This window comes from Scyliorhinus torazame, chromosome 3 (assembly GCF_047496885.1).
Source record: "Scyliorhinus torazame isolate Kashiwa2021f chromosome 3, sScyTor2.1, whole genome shotgun sequence".
Classification (NCBI taxonomy): Eukaryota; Metazoa; Chordata; class Chondrichthyes; order Carcharhiniformes; family Scyliorhinidae; genus Scyliorhinus; species Scyliorhinus torazame.
Window position 1 is genome coordinate 61,341,299 of NC_092709.1, and position 26,529 is coordinate 61,367,827.

The 26,529-nt window shown below is 47.6% G+C and overlaps 1 protein-coding gene across 10 annotated transcripts in view; it reads right to left on the bottom strand.

The window, feature by feature from the left end:
* The window catches only part of kiaa1109 (KIAA1109 ortholog), a 626,997-nt gene that overhangs the window by 219,028 nt on the left and 381,440 nt on the right, over window positions 1–26,529 (bottom strand). For all 10 annotated transcript variants that reach the window (XM_072495716.1, XM_072495713.1, XM_072495719.1 and 7 more), the window contains exons 44-47: window positions 25,443–25,601; window positions 23,601–23,776; window positions 23,088–23,263; window positions 21,371–22,080 (exon numbers count right to left, since the gene is read on the bottom strand). In XM_072495716.1, coding sequence (XP_072351817.1) covers window positions 21,371–22,080; window positions 23,088–23,263; window positions 23,601–23,776; window positions 25,443–25,601 — 1,221 coding nt within the window. The remainder of the gene's footprint in view (window positions 1–21,370; window positions 22,081–23,087; window positions 23,264–23,600; window positions 23,777–25,442; window positions 25,602–26,529) is intronic.

Sequence of the window (26,529 nt, forward strand, 5' to 3'; positions counted from 1 at the left end):
GAAATGGAAAGACATTTTAACACATTTTACTTGATCCTTGAATGTGGCTATCACTGTATTGGTCATCCCTAAATGCCCTTGAGAAGGTGGCAGCGAGCTATCGTTTTGAACCACTGTAGTCCATGTGGTGTAGGTACACACACCCACATTGCTATTAGATGGGGAGTTCCAGGATTTTGACCCAGCGACAATAAAACAGTAAATACATTTCAAAATCAGGTTGATATGCGATTTGGAGATATTGTAGGTGATGGTATTCCCTTACACCTGCTGTGCTTGTTCTTCTAGATGGGAGAGGTGGCAGGTTTGGATGGTTGCTATTAAAGAAGCTTTGGTGAAATGCTGCAGTGTATTTTATAAATGATACCAGGGCTCAAGATAAACAGTTGCGGCGAATGAATTTGCTCTCAAAACCTCCAAAGCAGCCCACAAAAATCAAAGATGGGGTGACAAATTCAAAGTATTGTGAGAAAAGTCACCCTTGTACATATTATATTTATTTACCACTGGGTATAAGCAATAAATGATGTAAACATTGCACCACACAAGTACACGAGCATCTTGCACATTAAGTTGCTGGAATCGGTACCACAATGGACTGCGTTCTGATTTGATCAAAATCTGTCCACAAACACCCCCCAAATACCCTCCCCCCATTGGCATGATGGAAACTTCAAAAGTGCCTTCAATCCCATCTTCTGAAACAAAAACAGTTACATCTACCATTTCTATCAAGAAGAAGTAGAAGCCTGTTTACAATGACAGCAATGCAACTGAATGGAAGTAGGACTGGATTAGGTTGCATTGAACGAATGATGAAAGGCAGCAAATATACAGCAAAGCCTGCAATGGCTCACTGTGCATCGATTCAAAGGGCATCCAGGGAGAAGTCAGCTCTGAGTCTTTCATCTCTGGCACAACAAATAAAAATAAAAACAGAAAATGCTGGGAAAACTCTGCAGGTCGGGCAGCATCTGTGGAAGTGTCATCTTAGACTCAAAACGTTAACTGTTTCTCTCTCTACAGATGCTGCAGAGCTTTTCCTGAATTTTCTATTTTTATTTCAGATTTCCAACATCTGTAGTATTTTGTTTTTATAAGTTTTGAAAATATTTTCATTAAGATTTTTAACATTTTAAATATACAACACAACAAAGTAAAACAACCCTAAACACCCCCCAAATACCCCCCTTCCTTCAACACCCCAATAACTCAGAACAAACAACCCCCATCTCCAACCCGCCCTCCCCCCTCAGCATCTGATGGTAACTAGCTCTTTAAAGTGTAATATAAACAGACCCCATCTCTTGGAACCCCTCACTTGCCTCCCTCAAAATGGAATTAACCTACAGGAACTCCAATCAAGTCCCCAGCCATAGTGAATGGCACAGGCGGAGAGACTGGCCTCCACCGCAACAGGACCCGCCTGCAAGCAATCAACAAGGCCAAGGTTAAAACACATGGCCCCGCTCCTATCTGCAGCTCCAGCAAGTCCGACACCCCAAATCCAACTCACAGGGGACTGGGCTCCAAATCTACATAACTACATGGCGCTGAAAAACAAACTCCCGAATTCCTAAAACTTCAGTCAGGACCAGAACATATGTATATGATTGGTCGGACCCCTCCTACACAGTTGACAAATGTCCTTCGCCCCTCTCCAATAACTGGCTTATCCACCACTTCGTCAGATGCGCTCTATGTATCACTTTTAGCTACATCAACCCCAGCCTCACACACAAGGTGGAGTCATTCGCCTTCCGCAGCACCTCCCACCACCATCCCTCCTCCAGTGCCATCCCCAGCTCCTCCTCCCACTTGGCCTTAACCTCCTCCAGTGCTGCCATATCCATCACCAAAATCCTCTGGTAGATCGACAAGATAAGCCATCCCTCCAGCCCCATCACCGACAGCACCCATCCAACAATGAGGAGGACAGCGCCATTGCAAAAGGCTGGAAAATGTTTTTCGTGAAATCCCGCACCTGCATATACCTAAAAGCCTTCCCCCACGTAATCCCAAACCTCCTCGTCAACCACTATTCTAGAAATAAATTCTTCATTTCCATCGCTTCCCGCTTCTTCCACACCCAAAACCTAGCATCCAGCCTCGCTGGCTCAAACTCATGATTCCCTCGGATCGACATCAGCTTCAACCCCGCCCCTAACCTAAAGTGCTGCCGAAATTGCCTCCATATCTTCAACATGGCGACCATCAACACCAGACTCCCCGAATATTGCCCTGGGGCAAATGGGAGTGGCGCCGATGCCAGTGCCCGCAACCCTGAACCCTTACAAGAACCTACCTCCATCTTCACCCACAAAGCCTCCGGCTTCCTACTCCAAGTCTGCAATTTCTCAGCGTTCACCACCCAATAGTAGTACATCAGGTTTGGAAGGGCCAGACCCCTGACTGCGGGCAATCAGCGAGGCGAAGGCTAAAACATCTGCCCTCTCTGAAGCACCATCTTCCGAATCCTTGCTACCTTACCTGGCCAAATGACAAAATCAAGCGTTCCAACCCCATGAAAAAAGTTTTTGGCAAAAACGATCGGTAGGCACCAAAACAAAAATAAAAACCCTGGCAGGATGTTTATCTTTATCTCCTGCACCCAGCTTGCCAATGATAGGGGAAGGCTGTCCTATCTCCACAAACCCGCTTTGACCCTACCTACCAGGCTTCTGAAAAATTTACGGAGCTGGGCCCATCTTGAGCCACTTGCAACCCCAAATACTTAAAGTTAGTCGCCACCCGAAATGTCAACCCCCCCAAAACCAGCTCTCGCCCCTGAGAAGACACCTAAAAACACACTCTTTTCCAGTTACAGTTTAGAGCCTGAAAAAGCACGGAATCTCCTGAGCAGCCCTATTATATTCCTTACCATAGAACCCGGGTTGGAGATGTACTGCAACAAATCATCGGCATACAAAGACACCCTGTGCTCCAGACCCTCCTCACTATCCTGCTTCCACTTACTCGAGCCCCTCAGCGCAATGGCCAAGGGCTCTATTGCCAGCACAAACAGGAGGGGGACATGGGGCATCCCTGCCTCGTTCACCTATGCAGCCAAATGTACTCCGAATTCACCTCATTTGTGCACAAGCTCGCCTTCGGTTCCCTATATGACAGTTTGACTCACGCCACCAACTTAAGCCCAATCCCAAACCTCTCCAACACCGCAAACAAATAACTCCATTCTACACAGTCATTTGCCTTCTCAGCATCCAGGGCCAACACCAGCTCCGGAGCTCCCTCCCTTGTTGGAGAGAACACCATATTTAACAAACGCCGCATGTTCGAAGACAACTGCCTAACCTTTACAAACCCCGTCTCATCTTCCCCAATCACCTGCAGGAGGCACTCTTCCAACCTAAGTGCCAACACCTTGGCAGGAATCTTGGCATCCACATTTGGCAGAGTTATTGGCCTATACGACCCACACTCCACCGGGTCCTTTAAATTTTTTTTAAAAATATGTTTTATTGAAATTTTTTCAATCAAAATGTTTTCCCTTTACAGATCAAACATAACAGTAAAGAAAGTTTAACAATAAACAAATGGCTAATCAACATGGTAATCTAATCATTTAACATAAACTAAAACATCCACCCCCCCCCCACCCCCTTGGGTTGCTGCTGCTGGTCATCTATCTTCCCTCTAACGTTCCCCTAGGTAGTCGAGGAATGGCTGCCACCGCCTGGTGAACCCTTGAGCCGATCCTCTCAGGGTGAACTTTGTCCACTCCAGTTTTATGAACCCCGCCATATCGTTTACCCAGGCCTCCAGTCCGGGGGGTTTCGCCTCCTTCCACATGAGTAGAATCCTACGCCGGGCTACTAGGGACGCAAAGGCCACAACGTCGGCCTCTTTCGCCTCCTGCACTCCGTCACTCCTGCACTGGCTCATCCGCAACCCCAAATAGAGCTAGCCCCCTGCCTGGTTTGACCCGGGCCTTCACCACCTTAGAAATCACTCCCGTCACTCCCTTCCAATACCCCTCCAGTGCCGGGCACGACCAAAACATATGGGCGTGGTTTGCCGGGCTTCCGCCGCACCTCCCACACTTGTCCTCCATTCCAAAGAACCTGCTCAGTCTTGCTCCCGTTATGTGTGCTCTATGTAGCACCTTGAATTGAATCAGGCTAAGCCTGGTGCACGAAGAAGAGGAATTTACCCTGCTTAGGGCATCAGCCCACATACCCTCCTCTATGTCCTCGCCTAGCTCTTCTTCCCACTTTCCTTTTAATTTGCCCACCAACTCCTCCCCCTCTTCCCTCATCTCTCGGTATATCTCTGACACCTTGCCCTCTCCGACCGACACCTCCGAAAGCACTCTGTCCTGAATCCCCTGTACCGGGAGCAGCGGAAATTCCCTCACCTGTTGTCTTGTGAACGCCCTCACCTGCATATATCTAAGGAAGTTTCCCCGGGGCAACTTATACTTTTCCTCCAATGCTCCCAAGCTCGCAAACATCCCATCTATAAATAAATCTCCCACCCTCCTAATTCCCAACTGGTGCCAGCTCTGAAATCCTCCATCCATTCTTCCTGGGGCAAACCTATGGTTGTTCCTGATTGGGGCCCCCACCAGGGCTCCCCGCACACCTCTCTGTCGCCTCCATTGTCCCCAGATATTCAATGTTGCCGCCACCACCGGGTTCGTGGTAAACTTTTTTGGTGAGAGCGGTAGCGGCGCCGTCACCAGCGCCTCTATGCTCGTCCCTTTACAGGACTTTCTCTCCAGTCTTTTCCACGCCGCTCCCTCTCCCTCCATCATCCATTTACGAATCATCGCCACATTGGCGGCCCAATAGTAGTCCCCCAAATTCGGTAGCGCCAATCCTCCTCTGTCCCTGCTACGTTGTAGGAACCCCCTCCTTACCCTCGGGACTTTCCCTGCCCACACGAAGCTTGTGATGCTCCTGTCTATTTTTTAAAAAAAGGTCTTAGTGATTAGTATAGGGAGACATTGAAATACAAATAAGAACCTCGGGAGGACCATCATCTTGATTGCCTGCACTCTGCCCGCCAACGACAGAGGCTGCATGTCCCACTTCTTGAAGTCCTCCTCCATTTGTTCTACCAATCGTGTCAGATTAAGTCTGTGCAAGGTTCCCCAGCTCCTAGCGATCTGAATCCCCAGGTATCGGAAGTTTCTTTCCACTTTCCTTAGAGGCAGGCCTTCTATCTCTCTACTCTGGTCCCCTGGATGTATCACAAATAATTCACTCTTCCCCATGTTAAGCCTATATCCCGAGAAATCTCCGAACTCCCTCAACATCCGCATAACCACTATCATCCCCCCCGCTGGATCCGACACATACAACAGTAGGTCATCCGCGTACAGCGAGACTCGGTGTTCTTCCCCCCCTCTAATCACCCCTCTCCATTTCCTGGAGTCTCTCAACGCCATGGCCAGAGGTTCAATTGCCAACGCGAACAACAGTGGAGATAGCGGGCATTCCTGTATAATCGGAAATACTCCGATCTTTGCCGACCCGTGACTACACTTGCCGTTGGGGCCCCATAAAGAAGTTTGACCCAGCTAATAAACCCGTTCCCAAACCCAAACCTCCTTAACACCTCCCATAAATACTCCCACTCCACCCTATCAAATGCCTTCTCTGCATCCATTGCCGCCACTATCTCTGCCTCCCCCTCCACTGGGGGCATCATTATCACCCCTAATAGTCGTCGCACGTTGACATTCAGTTGTCTCCCCTTTACGAACCCTGTCTGGTCTTCGTGCACCACCCCCGGGACACAGTCCTCTATCCTCGATGCCAGTACCTTTGCCAGCAATTTGGCGTCCACATTCAATAATGAAATAGGTCTATAGGACCCGCATTGCAACGGATCTTTATCCCTCTTCAGAATTAGCGATATCGTCGCCTCTGACATTGTCGGGGGTAAAGTCCCTCCTTCCCTGGCCTCATTGAACGTCCTCACCAACAACGGGGCCAACAAGTCCACATATTTTCTATAGAATTCCACCGGGAACCCGTCTGGTCCCGGAGCCTTCCCTGCTTCCATGTTCCCCAGCCCCTTAATAACCTCGTCCACCCCAATCGGAGCCCCCAGGCCTTCCACCTCCTGCTCCTCCACCCTCGGGAACCTCAATTGATCCAGGAACTGCCGCATCCCCTCCTCTCCCTCTGGGGGTTGGGACCTATACAGTCCCTCATAAAAGGTCTTGAACACCTCGTTTATCTTCCCTGCTCTTCGCACCGTGACTCCCTTTTCGTCTCTAATTCCCCCTATCTCCCTCGCCGCTGTCCTCTTTCGCAACTGATGAGCCAGCAGGCGACTAGCCTTTTCCCCATACTCATACCTCCTCCCCTGTGCCTTCCTCCACAGCACCTCCGCCTTTCTGGTGGTCAGGAGGTCAAACTCCGTCTGGAGTCGTCTCCTCACCCTGTACAGTCCCTCCTCCTGGGTCTCTGCAAATTCCCTATCCACCCTTAAAATCTCCCCCAGTAATCTTTCCCTTTCCTTGGCCTCTGTTTTCCCTTTGTGGGCCCCAATGGAGATCAGCTCTCCTCTGACCACCGCTTTTAGTGCTTCCCATACCATTCCCGTACGGACCTCCCCGTCGTCATTGACCTCCAGGTATCTCTCAATACACCCCCGCACTCTTCCACACACTCCCTCGTCCGCCATCAATCCCACATCTAATCGCCAGAATGCTCTCTGCTCCCTTTCCTCTCCTAGTTCCAGGTCCACCCAGTGTGGGGCATGGTCCGAAACCGCTATGGCTGAATACTCAGCTTCTTCCACCCTTGAGATCAACGACCTTCCCAGAACAAAAAAACCTATCCGGGAGTACACTTTATGGACATGGGAGAAGAAGGAGAGCTCCCTGGCCCTCGGTCTAAGAAATCGCCATGGATCCACTCCCCCCATTTGGTCCATAAACCCCTTGAGCACCTTGGCCGCTGCCGGCCTTCTTCCGGTCTTTGATCTGGATCTATCTAGCCCTGGGTCCAGCATGGTATTGAAGTCCCCTCCCAATATCAAGTTTCCTACCTCCAGGTCCGGTATACGACCCAGCATCCGTCTCATAAATCCCGCATCGTCCCAATTCGGGGCATATACATTAACCAACACGACCTCCATTCCCTCCAGCCTGCCACTCAGCATTACATATCTACCTCCGCTATCTGCTACGAAGTTCTTTGCTTCAAATGCTACACGTTTCCCCACCAATATGGCCACCCCTCTATTCTTTGCATCTAGTCCTGAATGGAACACCTGTCCCACCCATCCTTTCCTTAACCTAACTTGATCCGCCACCTTTAGGTGCGTCTCTTGGAGCATAACCACGTCTGCCCTTAGTCCTTTCAAGTGCGCGAGCACTCGGGCCCTTTTAATCGGTCCGTTCAGGCCTCTCACGTTCCACGTGATCAGCCTCACTAGGGAGCTACTTGCCCCCCTCCCGTGTCGACTAGCCATCACCTTCTCTAGGCCAGTCCCATATCCCGCCTCTGCGCTCCCACTCGCTCCCCAGGCGTCGCATTCCATCCCCGTCCACCCACTCTTTAGCCATTTCCTTTTTGATTTCCGCAGCAGCAACCCAGTTGACCCCCCACCCCCCCGGCTAGATCTCTTTCTAGCGTGATTGCTCCCCCCATATTACTTCCGCAAGTCAGCTGACTTCAACTGACCCCGGCTACTCCTGCTCAATCCTTGACCCCCCCCCCCGTGTGGGGAACTCCCATCCGCCTTGCGCCTGTCTTCCCGCCATAATCTTTCTGGCGCGGGAACATCCCTTTATCTGACCCGCCTCTTGTGGCGCAGCTCCCTTTCCTCTCCCCCTCCCATTCCTCATTCTCCGCCTATGTCCCTTCTTTCCCCCCTCACCGGCGCCCACATTTCCTAGTGTCTCCCCCCATCCCAATTTACTTCTCTATTTACATCAACCATAACAATAACAATAACATTCCCTACAGTATCAGTCCCTCAGTTCCGATCCAATTTCTCCTCTTTGATAAAGGTCCATGCTTCTTCCGCCGTATCGAAATAATGATGTCTCTCCTGGTACGTGACCCACAGTCGTGCCGGCTGCAGCATCCCGAACTTCACCTTCTTTTTATGTAACACCTCCTTGGCTCGGTTAAAACTCGCCCTCCTTCTCGCCACCTCCGCACTCCAATCCTGGTACACCCGTACCACTGCATTCTCCCATCTGCTACTCCGCACCTTTTTAGCCCATCTCAGGACCTCTTCTCTATCTTTAAGGCGGTGAAATCGCACGATTGTCGCCCTGGATGGTTCTCCCGCTTTTGGTCTTCTCGCCGGGATCCGATGTGCCCACTCCACCTCCAAGGGGCCCGCAGGGGCCTCAGCTCCCATCAATGAGCTTAGCATCGTACTTACATAAGCTCCACAGTCCACTCCTTCCACTCCCTCAGGGAGACCCAGTATCCGAAGGTTCTTCCTTCGCGCTCTGTTTTCTAGGGCCTCAATCCTTTCAATACACTTTTTATGGAGTGCCTCGTGCGTCTGTGTTTTGACCGCCAGGCCCAGGATCTCGTCCTCATTATCCGTCACCTTCTGCTCCACCACGCGGAGCTCTGTCTCCTGGGTCCTTTGTGCCTCCTTGAGCCCCTCAATTGCCTGTAGCATCGGGGTCAGCACCTCCCTCTTTAGTAGCTCCACACACCGTCTCAGAAATTCGTCTTGCTCGGTGCCCCCATGTCGCCTGGGCTTTCTCCGCCGCCATCTTGTGTCTTCTCCCTTTCTGTCCCTTTCGTCGACGATTCCTCGCGCTGCAGCCGCCACCGCCGATATTTTCCTCTTTCGTTGGGGGGGGGGACTCCCTATTCACTCACCCCACACCGGGTTGCGTCGCCCAAAAATTTCCCGTTGGGGCTCTTAAAAGAGCCCGAAGGTCCGTCGGAGCTGGAGCCGCAGAAACGTGCGGCTAGCAGGGCATCGCCGCAACCGGAAGTCCGGGTCCTTTAAATTTTTTAGTAACAGCGAAACGGATGTCTGCTCCATTGTTTCCGGGGGCGCCACCTTAGCCAGTTTTCTCCCACAGTCCAAAGATGTGCAAGTTAGGTGAATTGGCCATGCTAAATTGCCCAAATGTTAGGTGGGGCTACAGGACTAGGAGTGGGGGATTGGGCCTAGGTAAGATGCTCGATCGGAGCAAGGGCTGGTGCAGACTTGATGGGCCGAATGGCCTCCTTCTGCACTGTAGGGACTCTATGATATGAGCCACAGCATCTTCCTTTTAAAAAAAAAAAATTTTTATTAAAGGTTTTCATAAAATATCAATAACAAAATGAGAAAGAAAAAAGAACCCAACAGGGTTAAGGACAAAACACAATCTAAAAAAGCAACCCCCAAGCCCCTCCCCCCCTGTACATAAATAATTAACATTAACACCCCGACTTAACGCAAGTATATACACCCCCTCAGACCCTCCAGTGTAAATAACATAAACAAAAATAAAGCAAACCACACCCCCCCCCCGAGCTGCTGCTGCCATTGACCAATGTCTATCGTTCTGCCAGAAAGTCTAAGAACGGTTGCCACCGCCTAAAGAACCCTTGTACCGACCCTCTCAAGGCGAATTTCACCCTCTCCAATTTAATAAACCCCGCCATATCGCTGATCCAGGATTCCACGCTTGGGGGCCTCGCATCTTTCCACTGAAGGAGAATCCTTCGCCGGGCTACCAGGGACGCAAAGGCCAGAATTCCGGCCTCTTTCGCCTCCTGCACTCCCGGCTCCTCTGCCACCCCAACTATTGCGAGCCCCCAGCCCAGTCTGACCCTGGATCCTATCACCCTTGGCACCGTCCTCGCTACGCCCTTCCAAAATTCCTCCAGCGCTGAGCATGCCCAGGACACATGGGTGTGATTTGCTGGGCTCCCTGAACACCTAACACACCTGTCCTCACCCCCAAAGAACCGGCTCATCCTTGTCCCGGTCATGTGTGCCCTGTGCAGCACCTTAAACTGTATGAGGCTAAGCCTCGCGCACGAAGAGGAAGAATTCACCCTCCTTAGGGCATCTGCCCACGTCCCCTCTTCGATCTCCTCTCCCAACTCCTCCTCCCACTTACCTTTCAACACCACCGAGGCCGCTTCCTCCTCCTGCGTCACGTGGTAAGTTTCCGAGATCTCCCCCCCCCCCCGCCGGAGGACACCCTGTCCTGTACTGTGTGTGGCAGTAGCCGTGGGAATTCCACCACCTGCCGTCTGGCAAACGCCCTTACCTGTAAGTACCTGATGGTGTTCCCCGGGGGGAGCCCGTATTTCTCCTCCAGCTCACCCAAGCTCGCGAACTTCCCGTCCACAAACAGGTCCCCCAACTTTCGTATGCCTGCCCTGTGCCACCCCGAAAACCCTCCACCTGTTCTTCCTGGGGCGAACCGGTGGTTCCCCCATAATGGGGTCCACGCCGAGGCCCCTCCCTATGCCGCCTCCACTGCCCCCAAATTTTGAGGGCCGCTACCACCACCGGGCCCGTGGTATACCTCCTTGGAGGGAGCGGCAGCGGCGCCGTTGCCAGCGCCCCCAGACACAGGACGGCGTCTCCAGCCTCTTCCATGTAACCCCCTCCCCCTCCATCACCCACTTGCGTACCATTGTCAAAATCTCTGGGAACAAAAACTCTGGGAGCACCGTCATTTTGATGGACTGCACCCTACTCGCCAAGGATAGCGGCAACGCGTCCCACCTCTTGAACTCCTCCTCCATTTGTTCCACCAGCCTTGTAAAGTTAAGCCTATGCAGGGTCCCCCAGCTCCTGGAGCCACAGCATCTTCAAACATCTCCACCAAAACCAGCATCAGCCTATCCAAAAACGTCTTATAAAACTCCATCAGGAACCCATCCGGCCCTGGTGCCATGCCCGTTTGCATCTTTCCTATCGCTGTCTGAAACATTTTATTTTTAAAGATAAGGAAATAACCGCATTACAATACAGCCAGAATCTAAGTCACAAGGCAGCTTATGATGCAATGATAAATCAAACCATTCAAAAAGAACTAATAGTCCAGAATTTCTAGTCCAGCAATTGACTGCACAAGCAAGTTGGTATACATCATATATTGTGATAATGGTATCTCCTGTCTGAGGTTCTTTAGCATCCAAAACATTGAGAGTGTAAAGCAGGTGGGATCCTAGAGTAGATCAACTCGATGTTCATGGAGATTGGCATCACAGAATGGAAGAACAACCTGACAGGCTTTGATACAGATGGGGCTCTGGTCAACTATGGCTGGAGAGATAGGGGGCGGGATTCTCCACTCCCACGCCGGTTGGGAGAATCGCCTGGGCCGCCAAAATTTCCCGGGACGCTGGTCCGACACCCTCCCGCGATTCTCCCAAGCGGCGGGAACGGCCCTGTCGAGTTCCGCGGGCCGCAGAATCGCCGGAGACACCCAAAATGGCGATTCTCCGGCACCCCCGCTATTCTCAGGCCCGGATGGGCCGAGCGGCCAGCCCAAAACGGCGGGTTCCCCCGGCGCCGTCCACACCTGGTCGCTGCCGTCGGGAACAGCACGGGAACGCTGGGGGGGGGGGGGGGGGCCTGCGGAGGGGGGGGGCCTGCGGAGGGGGGGGGGGGGGGATCCTTCACCGGGGGGTACCTCAAACGTGGGATGGCCGGCGATCGGTGCCCACCGATCGTCGGGCCGTCCTCTCTGAAGGAGGACCTCCTTCCTTCCGCGGCCCCGCAAGAACCATCCGCCATCTTCTTGCGGGGCGGACTCGGAGAGGACGGCAACCACGCATGCGCGGGTGACGCCAGTTATGCGGCGCCGGCCGCGTCATGTATGCGGCGACAAGGCCTGGCGCGTGTAGATGACGCGGCCCCGATCCTAACCCATTGTCGAGGCCTGAATCGGTCGGGATAGGGGCCGTTTCGCGCCGTCGACGACGGCGTGGGCACTTCGGCGCAGGAATGGAGAATCCCGCCCAGGATCTCTGCAAGGTTGGCTGCTGAGATCCCGTGGCTAGTTGGAATCCACTGTGTGGCACATCAATTAGAACTTGCCACCAAAGATGCTTACAGAGACAGCTATTTTAACAGAGAGATTGATGACTTCTTAACTTATACACATCATTCTACCAGAAATCCACCAGAGAGCTCAGTGAAAAGGGTGTCAGGGGTGTAAGGGAGAGGTAACATCTTTCACACATGGAGTGGCTTATCCCATATTGGTCCTCATCTTCAGTCAGCTCTCACTTTTGGCTCCAAGCAGTTCTTAGCATGAGACAGTGGCCGCACCCCAGTGAACCACTTCGACAGATGGACCAAACCAAGTGAAGGTAGCCGCCTACCCTCAGCAACTTGGCAAGCGAAAACGATTCCAGCAAATGTGCGGATGAGACCAATCTACGGGCTGATGATCTTGATGGTGAATCAGCACAGTATTGTGAAATGCTTGGAGTTCGACAATACACCAAAGATATCCTGGTCACCCACTGCATCTGGATCTGTCTCAAGCCATCTAGACACGTCAACCAAGATAGGTCAGGGCAAGATAGTGCGGTTGACCTTGCACAACTTTCCCTCATTGCAATCCAATTCAAGCAGTCATAGTGATCATCTTTCTATCATCTGTCATTCATCCTTTATGTGTCAACAAGTCCAATGGTGATGGAGGAGTGAGATGACAGCAGATGCGGATTCAATAGGGGCTGAAGCAGGAAACCGGCACTCAGGTGGCTTAGGCCAAGGGTCATTTTTCACCGGAATGAAGCAGAAGTGGAATTTGTCAGCCCACTGAGTGACTGAACAGTCCTTTTAGGACCATATTGTTCACCTCCCTGGTATGAGGAATGGAGTAGAAAAGGTGCCCTAAACATTTTCTACTTCATCTCCATGGCCAGGCAGCCGCAGCTGGCAGGGATTCCATCAACACGGACATGAGTCAATCTCATAAAAGTAAAGATGACACTGGTCACCATTGGTACATTGACCATGCACACACTCGCAGACACTGTCACAGCCCACAGTCCTGGGAGAAGAACTGTCCTCGTCATTGGAGAGCTGGCTAGATACAAATTCCAGCTCTCCACTCTCAGCGAGATTAGTCTACCTGAGCAGGGACATCTCAAGGAAATTGGTGCACGTCACACATGCTTTTGGAATGGTGGTGGCGTGGCCATGGAAACAAAGAACAGTGCGAGGCTGGCATAGGATTTGTTGTCATGAACCATCTTGTTAGTAAGTTTACTCGACTTCCCAAGGGTGCTCTCATGCCCAAAGGAAGGACAACAAGGATATTTTGGCGACTTCACCTAAGAGTTTTGATATAAACTTTCAGTCCTGGGAAGAGCTTGCGCAGGATCTTCAAACCGAGGAAAAAATGGTGCAGCCTCCTTCAAAAGTAAGCACATATCAGAAGCAGAGAGAAACTGCTGTTGTGAACATGGCCACCTTGGCCTCAAAGGATAAGGAAATGGCTGACTTGGAGAAAACCATAGCTAGAGGGTGCTCATTGGGTTGATCACAGGCTACAGCACTGGCCACACTAGAGAGAAACTACATCACTGTTGTTGCCTATCTAAATGACATAGGAAGTGAGCAGTGGCCTGAGGTCAAGAAAAAAGATGCTTCTAAAGCAGAGAAATGGTGAAGAAACTCACCTCCTACAAGTTTCTTCTCCACAGGACACTGTATATGGATGTTGTGGAGGAACTATCTCACTTTTCATATCTTCCAGAGAGAGGATCTGAGTTTACCTGAGGTAGCTGAGCATTTTCATGGCCCAAATAGTTCTGCATGTCATAATACAAGAATGTGATGGTCCCAAGTTGTGACCCATCAGAAAAGAGTGTCATGAGGGAATCTACAGATGTATTGAATTGAAAGACTCACCTGATTAAGGAGCTGCGCTTCGAAAGCTAGTGATCCCAAATAAACCTGTTGGACTTCAAACTGGTGGTATAAGACATCTTACTGTGCCCGCCTCAATGCCGGCATCGCCACATCATGAATTGAAAGAGATTGCAGAAGGTGAAGCTGGCTTCTCCCAGTCTTGCAAAAAAACATACTGAGCTGTTGGCCTACCACCTACAAGAATGATTTGGTTCGTTGTTACCCAACAAGGTCCTTCAATGACAAAATTTGATCGAAAAAGGAGCTGAAAGACTATGGAGATGCTGTTGTGAAAATGCTGCTAGAGCGCTTCAAACATATCCTTGCAACCCACGGATGAACTGAGTGGGTCTGTCCACAGAAGGTAGCTCAGAAAATACCATCTTGCAAGGTCTATGTCACACTTTGTGAAGTAGGCTCTTCAAAGTGAGGCAAGAAAAGTTCCCTAGCTTTTTCAATCTACTGGAGACCGTGCAAATAATACCATTGGCCAAAGACAAACTAGTGAGGGCCTTCTCCCCATGAACAGAATCAAGAGTGACTGGCTGGTCAGTATTAAGAAGCATACCATTGACAATTGCACAATGATCTCCCTGGAAGAGTCCTCTGAGAATAAAAAACAATGAGTCAGGTGGTACAAAGCAAGTAAACAGGTGAGAAGGCCACATATTCAGCCGTACAATTGATGTCAACAATCATCAGCCAACTTGTATTAAGGCTTTCCAGAGATTCTCCCTTCGAACTACATGCCAATGTGTCGCTGCCACCACCAGTACGTCTCTCGAATAGTGAGACATACCCAGGGATGGTGATGAAGGAATCTGGACATTGACTGAAAGGTATAATTTCTGAGTGTGACCATGTCAGGTAGTTGTTTGCCTCGCCCAGAGGGCAGCTCACACATATCCCTAGATGTTAATGAGGACCACTTTTCAGGGTCAGCTGAACGGGATGATCCTTTGCTGTTATTAGACTAGTGGTTTGATGGAACTATTTAGCTTGCTCGATCATTTCATAAGACAGTTATAACTAAGTCAGTAACACTTATGTGGATCTGGAGTCACATGTAGGACAGACAAGTACAACAGATTTCTTTGTCTAAGGGGAATTCATGAACGAAATGTGGTTTTACAACAATTCATATTTTCATGGTCACCATTACTGATATTACACATCACTTAGCCTAATATCTGTGGTGGGGAAATTGCTGGTGTTTATTATTAGGGATGGGGTAACTGAACACCTTGAAAAATTATATTGATCAGGGAGAGCCAGCATGGATTCATGAAGGGAATGACTAATTCCTGACTAATCTTATTGAATTTTTCAAAGAGGTTACTAAGGTAGTGGACAGGGGAATGGCTATGGATGTCATTTATATGGACTTCCAGAAGGTATTTAATAAAGTCCTACACAAGAGACTGTTAACTAAGGTGGAAGCCCAAGGAGCTGAGAGCAAATTATTGACATGGTTAGGAAATTGGTTGGGTGTCAGGCGACAGAGAGTGGGAATAATGGGTAATTACTCTAATTGGCAGTAGGTGATGAACATAGAACATTGAAAATACAGCACAGAACAGGCCCTTCGGCCCACGATGTTGTGCCGAACCTTTGTCCTAGATTAATCATAGATTATCATTGAATTTACAGTGCAGAAGGAGGCCATTCGGCCCATTGAGTCCGCACCGGCCCCCGGAAAGAGCACCCCACCCAAACTCAACACCTCCACCCAACACCAAGGGCAATTTGGACATTAAGGGCAATTTATCATTGGCCAATTCACCTAACCCGCACATCTTTGGACTGTGGGAGGAAACCGGAGCACCCGGAGGAAACCCACGCAGACACGGGGAGGACGTGCAGACTCCGCACAGACAGTGACCCAAGCTGGAATCGAACCTGGGACCCTGGAGCTGTGAAGCAATTGTGCTATCCACAATGCTACCGTGCTGCCCTTGAGAACAAATAAATCTACACTATATCATTTTACCGTAATCCATGTACCTATCCAATAGCTGCTTGAAGGTCCCTAATGTTTCCGACTCAACTACTTCCACAGGCAGTGCATTCCATGCCCCCACTACTCTCTGGGTAAAGAACCTACCTCTGATATCCCTCCTATATCTTCCACCTTTCACCTTAAATTTACGTCCCCTTGTAATGGTTTGTTCCACCCGGGGAAAAAGTCTCTGACTGTCTACTCTATCTATTCCCCTGATCATCTTATAAACCTCTATCAAGTCGCCCCTTATCCTTCTCCGTTCTAATGAGAAATGGCCTAGCACCCTCAACCTTTCCTCGCAAGACCTACTCTCCATTCCAGGCAACATCCTGGTAAATCTTCTTTGCACCTTTTCCAAAGCTTCCACATCCTTCCTAAAATGAGGCGACCAGAACTGTACACAGTACTCCAAATGTGGCCTTACCAAAGTTTTGTACAGCTGCACCATCACCTCACGGTTCTTAAATTCAATCCCTCTGTTAATGAACGCGAGCACACCATAGGCCTTCTTCACAGCTCTATCCACTTGAGTGGCAACTTTCAAAGATGTATGAACATAGACCCCAAGATCTCTCTGCTCCTCCACATTGCCAAGAACTCTACCGTTAACCCTGTATTCCGCATTCATATTTGTCCTTCCAAAATGGACAACCTCACACTTTTCAGGGTTAAACTCCATCTGCCACTTCTCAGCCCAGCTCTGCATCCTATCTATGTCTCTTTGCAGCCGACAACAGCCCTCTGTACTATCCACAACTCCACCAATCTTCGTATCGTCTGCAAATTTACTGACCCACCCTTCAACTCCCTCATCCAAGTCATTAATGAAAATCACAAACAGCAGAGGACGCAGAACTGATCCCTGCGGTACGCCACTGGTAACTGGGATCCAGGCTGAATATTTGCCATCCACCACCACTCTCTGACTTCTATCGGTTAGCCAGTTCGTTATCCAACTGGCCAAATTTCCCACTATCCCATGCCTCCTTATTTTCTGCATAAGCCTACCATGGGGAACTTTATCAAATGCCTTACTGAAATCCATGTACACTACATCCACTGCTTTACCTTCATCCACATGCTTGGTCACCTCCTCAAAGAATTCAATAAGATTTGTAAGGCAAGACCTACCCCTCACAAATCCGTGCTGACTATCCCTAATCAAGCAGTGTCTTTCCAGATGCTCAGAAATCCTATCCTTCAGTACCCTTTCCATTACTTTTCCTACCACCGAAGTAAGACTAACTGGCCTGTAATTCCCAGGGTTATCCCTAGTCCCTTTTTTGAACAGGGGCACGACATTCGCCACTCTCCAATCCCCTGGTACCACCCCTGTTGACAGTGAGGACGAAAAGATCATTGCCAACGGCTCAGCAATTTCATCTCTTGCTTCCCATAGAATCCTTGGATATATCCCGTCAGGCCCGGGGGACTTGTCTATCCTCAAGTTTTTCAAAATGCCCAACACATCTTCCTTCCTAACAAGTATTACCTCGAGCTTACCAATCTGTTTCACACTGTCCTCTCCAACTATATCGCCCCTCTCATTTGTAAATACAGAAGAAAAGTACTCGTTCAAGACTTCTCCTATCTCTTCAGACTCAATACACAATCTCCCACTACTGTCCTTGATCGGACCTACCCTCGCTCTAGTCATTCTCATATTTCTCACATGTGTAAAAGGCCTTGGGGTTTTCCTTGATCCTACCCGCCAAAGATTGTTCATGCCCTCTCTTAGCTCTCCTAATCCCTTTCTTCAGTTCCCTCCTGGCTATCTTGTATCCCTCCAATGCCCTGTCTGAACCTTGTTTCCTCAGCCTTACATAAGTCACCTTTTTCCTCTTAACAAGACATTCAACCTCTCTTGTCAACCATGGTTCCCTCACTCGACCATCTCTTCCCTGCCTGACAGGGACATACATATCAAGGACACGTAGCACCTGTTCCTTGAATAAGTTCCACATTTCACTTGTGTCCTTCCCTGCCAGCCTATGTTCCCAACTTATGCACTTCAATTCTTGTCTGACAACATCGTATTTACCCTTCCCCCAATTGTAAACCTTGCCCTGTTGCACGTACCTATCCCTCTCCATTACTAAAGTGAAAGTCACAGAATTGTGGTCACTATCTCCAAAATGCTCCCCCACTAACAAATCTATCACTTGCCCTGGCTCATTACCCAGTACTAAATCCAATATTGCCCCTCCTCTGGTCGGACAATCTACATACTGTGTTAGAAAAGCTTCCTGGACACACTGCACAAACACCACCCCATCCAAACTATTTGATCTAAAGAGTTTCCACTCAATATTTGGGAAGTTAAAGTCACCCATGACTACTACCCTATGACTTCTGCACCTTTCCAAAATCTGTTTCCCAATCTGTTCCTCCACATCTCTGCTACTATTGGGGGGCCTATAGAAAACTCCTAACAAGGTGACTGCTCCTTTCCTATTTCTGACTTCAACCCATACTACCTCAGTAGGCTGATACTCCTCGAACTGCCTTTCTGCAGCTGTTATACTATCTCTAATTAATAATGCCACCCCCCCACCTCTTTTACCACCCTCCCTAATCTTATTGAAACATCTATAACCAGGGACCTCCAACAACCATTTCTGCCCCTCTTCTATCCAAGTTTCCGTGATGGCCACCACATCGTAGTCCCAAGTACCGATCCATGCCTTAAGTTCACCCACCTTATTCCTGATGCTTCTTGCGTTGAAGTATACACACTTCAACCCATCTCCGTGCCTGCAAGTACTCTCCTTTGTCAGTGTTCCCTTCCCCACTGCCTCATTACACGCTTTGGCGTCCTGAATATCGGCTACCTTAGTTGCTGGACTACAAATCCGGTTCCCATTCCCCTGCCAAATTAGTTTAAACCCTCCCGAAGAGTACTGGAAAACCTCCCTCCCAGGATATTGGTGCCCCTCTGGTTCAGATGCAACCCGTCCTGCTTGTACAGGTCCCACCTTCCCCAGAATGCGCTCCAATTATCCAAATACCTGAAGCCCTCCCTCCTACACCATTCCTGCAGCCACGTGTTCAACTGCACTCTCTCCCTATTCCTAGCCTCACTATCACGTGGCACCGGCAACAAACCAGAGATGACAACTCTGTCTGTCCTGGCTTTTAACTTCCAGCCTAACTCCCTAAACTTGTTTATTACCTCCACACCCCTTTTCCTACCTATGTCGTTGGTACCATGTGCACCACGACTTCTGGCTGCTCACCCTCCCCCTTAAGGATCCTGAAGACACGATCCGAGACATCCCTGGCCCTGGCACCCGGGAGGCAACATACCTTCCGGGAGTCTCGCTCGCGACCACAGAATCTCCTATCTATTCCCCTAACCATTGAATCTCCTACAACTATTGCTTTTCTATTCTCCCCCCTTCCCTTCTGAGCCCCAGAGCCAGACTCAGTGCCAGAGACCTGGCCGCTAGGGACTTCCCCCGGTAGGTCATCCCCCCCAACAGCATCCAAAACGGTATACTTGTTTTGAAGGGGAACGGCCACGAGGGATCCCTGCACTTTCTGCCTGTTTGTTTTTTTCCCCCTGACTGTAACCCAGCTATTCTTGTCCTGTACCTTGGGTGTGGTTACCTCCTTGTAACTCTTCTCAATCACCCCCTCTGCCTCCCGGATGATCCGAAGTTCATCCAGCTTCAGCTCCAGTTCCCTAACACGGTCTTTGAGGAGCTGAAGTTGGGTGCACTTCCCGCAGGTATAGTCAGTGGGGACACCGGTGGTATCCCTCACCACCCACATCCTACAGGAGGAGCATGTAACTGGCCTAGCCTCCATCCCCTCTTACCTGACAGAATATAGCTGCCCTGTGGACTAACTAGATCTCCGCCCTCCGACCCTGCTCCCAGTCAGCTACACTTTCTGTAAACTCCTGGCTCTCTTCTCACTCTTTGCGGAAATGTCGGAAACAAAATGAAAGGAGCACCTTACTCCCTCCTCACCTAACTCCCTCGGTCACCAAACTCTATCGCACTCAAATGCACCAAATTCAGCACTCCCTCGGTCACCAAACTCTCACTATCGCACTCAAATGCACCAAATTCAGCACTCAGTGCAAACAAAGTCTGCACTGTAGGGGATCACTTTTATACTGTGAATCTAGCCTCTGAAAACTGGCCTAATCCAATTAACTAATTAACAAGCTCCAGCTGCAAGTGCCTACAAGTAGAAGCTTGTTTAAAGCTTATTGAAAATTCACCTTCTTCTAAACCAAACAGCAACTTTTAAGTTAATTAACTAAATAAAAGAAAGACTAAACTTTAGATAAAAATGAAGCCTTATACTCCCTCGGTCACCAAACTCTCACTATCGCACTTAAATGCACCAAATTCAGCACTCAGTGCAAAACCCTGAGTGGTGTACTTATTTATACTATTCATTAATGACTTGGATGATGGCATAGAAAGTCATAGATTCAAATTTGTGGATGTAACAAGATTAGGGGGCATTGTAGAAATTGCAGGGAGATATAGACAAAACTGTGGCAGATGGAATTTAATCTGAGCAAGTGTGAGGTTGCTATCCATTTAGACCGAAAAGGATAGAGCAGAGTACTTTCTAAATGGAAAGAGGTTAGGTGCAGTGCATGTCCAAAGAGACTTGGGGGTTCAGTGCACAGGTCCTTAAAATGCTGGAACAAGTGCAGAAAATAATCAAAAAGGCTAATGGAATGCCAGCCTTTATGGCCAAAGGATTGGATTATAAAAACATGGGGGTTATGCTGCAACTATACAAAACCTGGTTAGACCCCACTTGGGGTACTGTGAGAAGTTCTGGGCACCACATCTTAGAATATTTTGGCCTTGGGGGGAGTGCAACATAGGTTTACAAAAATGATACCCGGAATGTGGGGATTGAGTTACGAGGAGAGATTACTCAAATTAGACCTGTTTTCACTCGAATTTAGAAGGTTAAGGGGTGATCTGATTAAAATATACAAGACAGGGTAGATAAACTATTTCCACTGGTTGGAGATTATAAAACTAAGGGGCATAGTCTAAAAATTAAGGCTAGATCATTCAGGAGAGATGTTAGGAAGAACTTTTTCATTCAAACGGTGGTAGAAGTTTGGAACTCTCTCCCACAAACAGCAGTTGAAGCTGGATCAGTTGTTAAATTTAAATCTGAGATAGATAGATATTTGTTAAGCAAAAATATTAAGGGATTTGGGCCAAAGGCAGGTAAATGGAGTTAGGTCACAGGTCAGCCACAATCTCACTGAATGGCGGCGGGTCAGGCTCGAGAGGCTGAATGGCCTACTCCTGTTCCTGTTAACATTTAATTCCAAATTTATTGGATGACCTGAGTTTAAATTCCCCGATGGAGTTTGAATGTGTGTTTCTGGATCATTAGTCCAGGCCACTGGATTACTAGTCCAGTAACATAACTACTATGCTATCGTACCCCATTTCAGAAATTCATCACAGCGTCCAAGATATTCTAGAAACTAATTTTCAAAGTTTCTTATTGTAAGTAATATCACAAGGATGATCCTACCTGTAGGGCCCAATACATCAGGAGAAGATTTTTCAAGAATGCCCGTTGGATCAGAGATTAATGAATAAAAGTTAAGTAGTTTGTACATATTCTGCCAGCACTCTGCAGAAGGTTCACTTTGCTCAGACACCGTGATCGAGTCAGAGTCATCCATTTGAATAGTCACATGATCTACCACATCCTTCGAGCCCTTCCTGGAAACTTTTGAGGTTCTTCTTTGTGTTGGCCCAGATGAATTTTTATTGCGCGACTCTCTTTTATTGTTCTCATTTCCAAGTCTTTTATTTGCCTTAGTACTATTCCCTCTGACACCCCCATTAAGACTACCCCGAGAACTGCGACTGAAATCTGATGAACGAAAATCCCGATGTTTGCGAGTTTTGAATGTTGGTGTAGGAGATACAGATCCAGCTGTGTATCTACTAAGTTTAATGTCTGTCTGAGTAGCCTTTATGTCATCAATCATTGTGCTAAATTGATGAATGAGACGAACCAGTGCCATGTCCACATGCTGGCTGATAGACTGACAGGAGATAGTGAAGTTAACATGAAAGGTGTTTTGATGATGCCTACTAAGTTCATGGAAAGCAAGGGCATTAGTTGAGTTTTGGTTGTAAGTTGGTCTGTCCATCACAACGGCATTTATGCTGAAGGTGTTGAACATCAGTGCAGGTTTGAAGTCAAGAGGCGGTAGATTTATCATGCCCTGTCTGAAAATCACAAAATAGGAAACTGAAATTCTGCATTCAAGCTGAAATGTGCTGTACAATTATACTGCTATCTTTGTTATTAATGGCAAATAGATTTATTAACAGTAAGCCAAAGATGGTATCAAAAGTGAGGATCTATTTTGGGTATAAAAGAGGGAAGGTAAATGCTGATTTGGGGCAAAGTTGCAGGTACAGCAAGTTGGGAGGGGGTTCAGGCTTAGGCTGAAGCTGGACCTTATGTTGAAAGCATAATTCTGACACATCTCAGGCCTAACGTCAGGCGTTGGAAAAGGTATGAATGATGCAAGCACAAGGGAGAGACCAGCCTAGGCCTATGGGTCAGGAAGAGTTGAAGCCCAGATTGAGCTTTATACTACAAGCAAGCTGAGAGCTCTTTGGGTATGTGTAGTGTCCGTCAAAATGAGGAAAGAACAAAATTGACCACTGATTAACAAGAGCAATGTTAACATGGGAGTAATGGTCAATGAAAATAAGTTTCAGAATCATTGACATGAATTTTGGTAATCTCTTTTTCGCCACAAACGGATCAGCTCAATACTATACTTCAGGGCGGCACGTGGCGCTGGGACTACGACGTTGAGGACCTGGGTTCGAATCCTGGCCCTTGGTCACGGTCTGTGTGGAGTTTGCACATTCTCCCCGTGTCTGCGTGGGTTTCACCCCCACAACCCAAAGATGTGCAGGTTAGGTGGATTGGACATGTTAAATTGCTCCTTAATTGGAAAAAAAAATAATTGGGTACTCTAATATTTCAAATGTCGGTGTATACAATAATGTTCAGACAATATTACGTTACAGAAAAAAATTGTTGCCTTGATGTGATGGTATTCAAAACCTTGTATTGTTTAGAAAAAACATGAATTTCTGATGAACCTCCTGTGGATTATACCTCCATTTATCAACTAATGATCACCACTATTTTTGTCATTCCAATCTTCCTACAATGGAAACTTTTATGAACAAAAAAGGCATAAATCATTGAATACCTTCTTTTTCTTCTGATCTTTCTCTCTTTGGATGTATCAGAGTCAACAATATCTGCCCTGAGACAGTCCAGGGTTCCAGAGAATGACAAATGCTCCCCAAAATACATTCCATAAGTTAAAGGTACAATATCTTGCGATTGTATCCCTGTGTTACTCAGTAAAGGCTTAAAGACAACCTAAGAAGAATTGAGAATGGAAGAATTATATTTAAATTCTATAAATGATTTCAAATAAATAAGAGTATCAGCTTTTACAACATTAAAAAAAATAGTTACTAAGAAAACCAGTGACCACACAGCAGAGTAAAATGATGCACTGAAAATAAAAAAAACTCACCATTTCTGGGTTTGGGCGGGTGCACACTGCCCATCTCAAAATGACCAGTTGTGCAAAAATTACTTTGTGCAGATACACAAGATATGCTCGAATATTTAATGAAAAGTAAAAATGATGCTTTTACACATGCAAAAATGAAGATTAGCAGGCATGTTACAAAATATGCTTTCTGATTACCTGTGCATCAGCCAATTGAACAGCAGGCGGGCCCTGGTTACCTTCCTCAATTCCAACAATTTCATCCTGACTGGTGCTGTTCTGAGACTGTGTGCCATCCAGTGTGTTCTGATCACTCGAGAGCACTGTATTGAAGTCTGATGCAGATTGTATTGTAGGAAGATTATAGGCCAAACCTGTACAATATGGTAACACACATTTAAGCCATAGTATAACATGTTTATCATGATGTAGACATAAAAAAACATGGCAAGAATAAATTATTTCAATTTCAATATACATAATTGTTTCAAACTTCTACAGCTATTGAGTTGCAAAGTCACAAGTAAAGGCAATATTCCACGCTTTCCACAGACGATGCAAAGATTAAAACTTTTGCATCTTCAGATATGCAGAACTAAACTGAATATATTACATAAATAATTTAATTCCGAGATACCATTATGACTTGTCGATGATAGCTCTATTTTTGTCCTTTCTAACATTAAACAATGTTTCTCTGGTACTGCAGATTTTTTAAAACAACAAATATGAAAATATGTCACCATTCACTTCTCTTTTAGAATTCTTGTTGCATTGGATGCTATTACAGGAAAAATTCAATGGACAGCATTACAATGGACAGATATAAATCCATTAGACAAGAAATCAAAAATATAACCAGTGCTGCTTCCACTGGGGGTATAGCAAAACAATGCACATAATACAAGATGACATCAGGAAACATGCAGACTAGATTTTAAATGCCAAATGAACTTTACCAAAGATAAATATGAAGTAGGAAATATAAAACGTCACCTACCCCTCGGAAAATAAGAAACTGGGGTAGAAGAACAAAGGTATCTAAGGATACAGGTGAACGAATCATTAACAGCAACATCATAAACCAGCAAAACAATTTAAAATGTCAAAGTACTGGGATTTGCTTCTGCGAGTATAAAATGCAAAAGTAGTGATTGTATGTTAAATTGTATAGAACCCTGGTCATGCCCCACTTTGACAAATAGTTCACATTTTAGATCTCCATATATAAAAAAGAAAAAGAAACACTATGAAAGTACCAAAAAGAAACTTCAGCTATCGGGAAAGATTGAACTGGTTCAGATTCTTTCCTTCAGAAAAAAGAAAACTGGAAGGACTCTTTATAAAGGTCTTTAAAATTATGAATGAGTTGGGCATGGAAGAGTTGTAGAGAATGTTTCCACTTATCACAAAAAATAAATCCAGGGGCCAACAATACAATATTGCTAGTAATCAATCCAGTATGAAAATAAAACTCCCTTACCCAGAGAGTGCTAAAATGTGGAACGCATTAGAGGAAGTGACTGAAGCAAATAGCTTAAATACTTTCAAAATGAAACTAGATGAGCATACGAGAGGAAAGGGAATGGAAAGATTGCTGAAAGGCTGAGATGAAGTAAATGGAACAGCAGGAATTCACGTAGAATATAAACCAGCACAGCCTAGATGGGCTGTATGGCCTGTTTCTGTGTTGCATATTCTATGAAATTCTATGTAATTCATTCGTTAAGAAATTATAAAAAAGAACATGGACAACAAATATTTTATCCATTATTATGCCAAATCTTAATCGATCGCAAGGGTGAATTTTGCAATAACTTCGTCCAAATGTCCTAAATTCATGAAATGAGCCTCAATTTTTCAATCCTAGCAATTTGATTCCTGCAAATTATACTTGCTAGGATCAATGGACTCTGAGAGTATTTAAGTATCTTTATGACCTTGCTAACCAATAATTAGTAACAACACAGAACACTGAATTAGTGCATTGATTTCAAGATACAGTTTTTTTTCCCATTTACTACATATTCTTCAGTTTACCTGTTGGAAGGCTGTTTTGTCCAGATCTGGGCATTGATGATTCTTGAGTAAGGCTTCCTCGGTTACTCACAGCATTTGACATCCAATTATAGAAACTGACTGATGATGGCTCAGCCAACAATGGATGTTCTGATAATATCTCTGCAGCAACAGCATTTCCTATTTTTGCAAAATGAAGGCGAATTATATCCATGGTTCAAGTTACGACTCTGTATACAAACATCTTTTGAAATTTCTGAAGTGCGTTCACGATATTTTTAAGGGATTTATATTTCTATTGGTAAACATTCGATTCTCCGACTCCCCACCCGGTCAGAGAATCGCCGGGGGTCAGCGTGAATCCCGCCCCCGCCGTCCTCCAAATTCTCCGGTCCCCCAAAAAATCAGCCCGGCGTGAATTGCGCCGCCCACCTTGGAGAATGGCGGGGACCGGCGCGGCTCAATGGGCCCCGGGCTGCCCGAATTCTCCGGCCCACGATGGGCCGAAGTCCGGCCCGTTTTTTGCCAGTCCTGCCGGCGTAAATTGGAGTAGGTCCTTACCGGCGGGACCTGGCGGTGCGGGCGGCCTCCGGGGTTCTTGGGGGGGCGCGGGGGGATCTGGCCCTGGGAGGTGCCTCCACAGTGTCCTGGCCATCGGGGCCCACCGATCCGCGGGCGGGCCTGCGCCATGGGGGCACTCTATTGTTCCGCTCCGGCGGCTGTAGCAGTCCACCATTGCCGGTGTGGAAACAAAGCCCTCTGCGCATGCGCGGGGATGGCGCCAGCAGACGCTCGCGCTCCCACGCATGCGCCAACTCACGCCGGCCGGTGGGGCGCAAACCACTCCGGGGCGGGCCTAGCACCTGAAGGTGCGGAGGATTCCACACATTTGGGGCGGCCCGACGCCGGAGTGGTTCACAATACTCCTCGGTGCCGGGACCCCCCGCCCTGCCGGGTAGGGGAGAATCCCGCCCAATGTATAGTTTTAAGTGGATTTAATTTAATGTCTCTGTGCCTGGAAGGGTAAAACCTATAGTTAGATTCATGCCAGATAGCCTTATTAGTATGTGTGGGAATTGGTTAAGTTCCAACTGTGTCTCTATTGTGC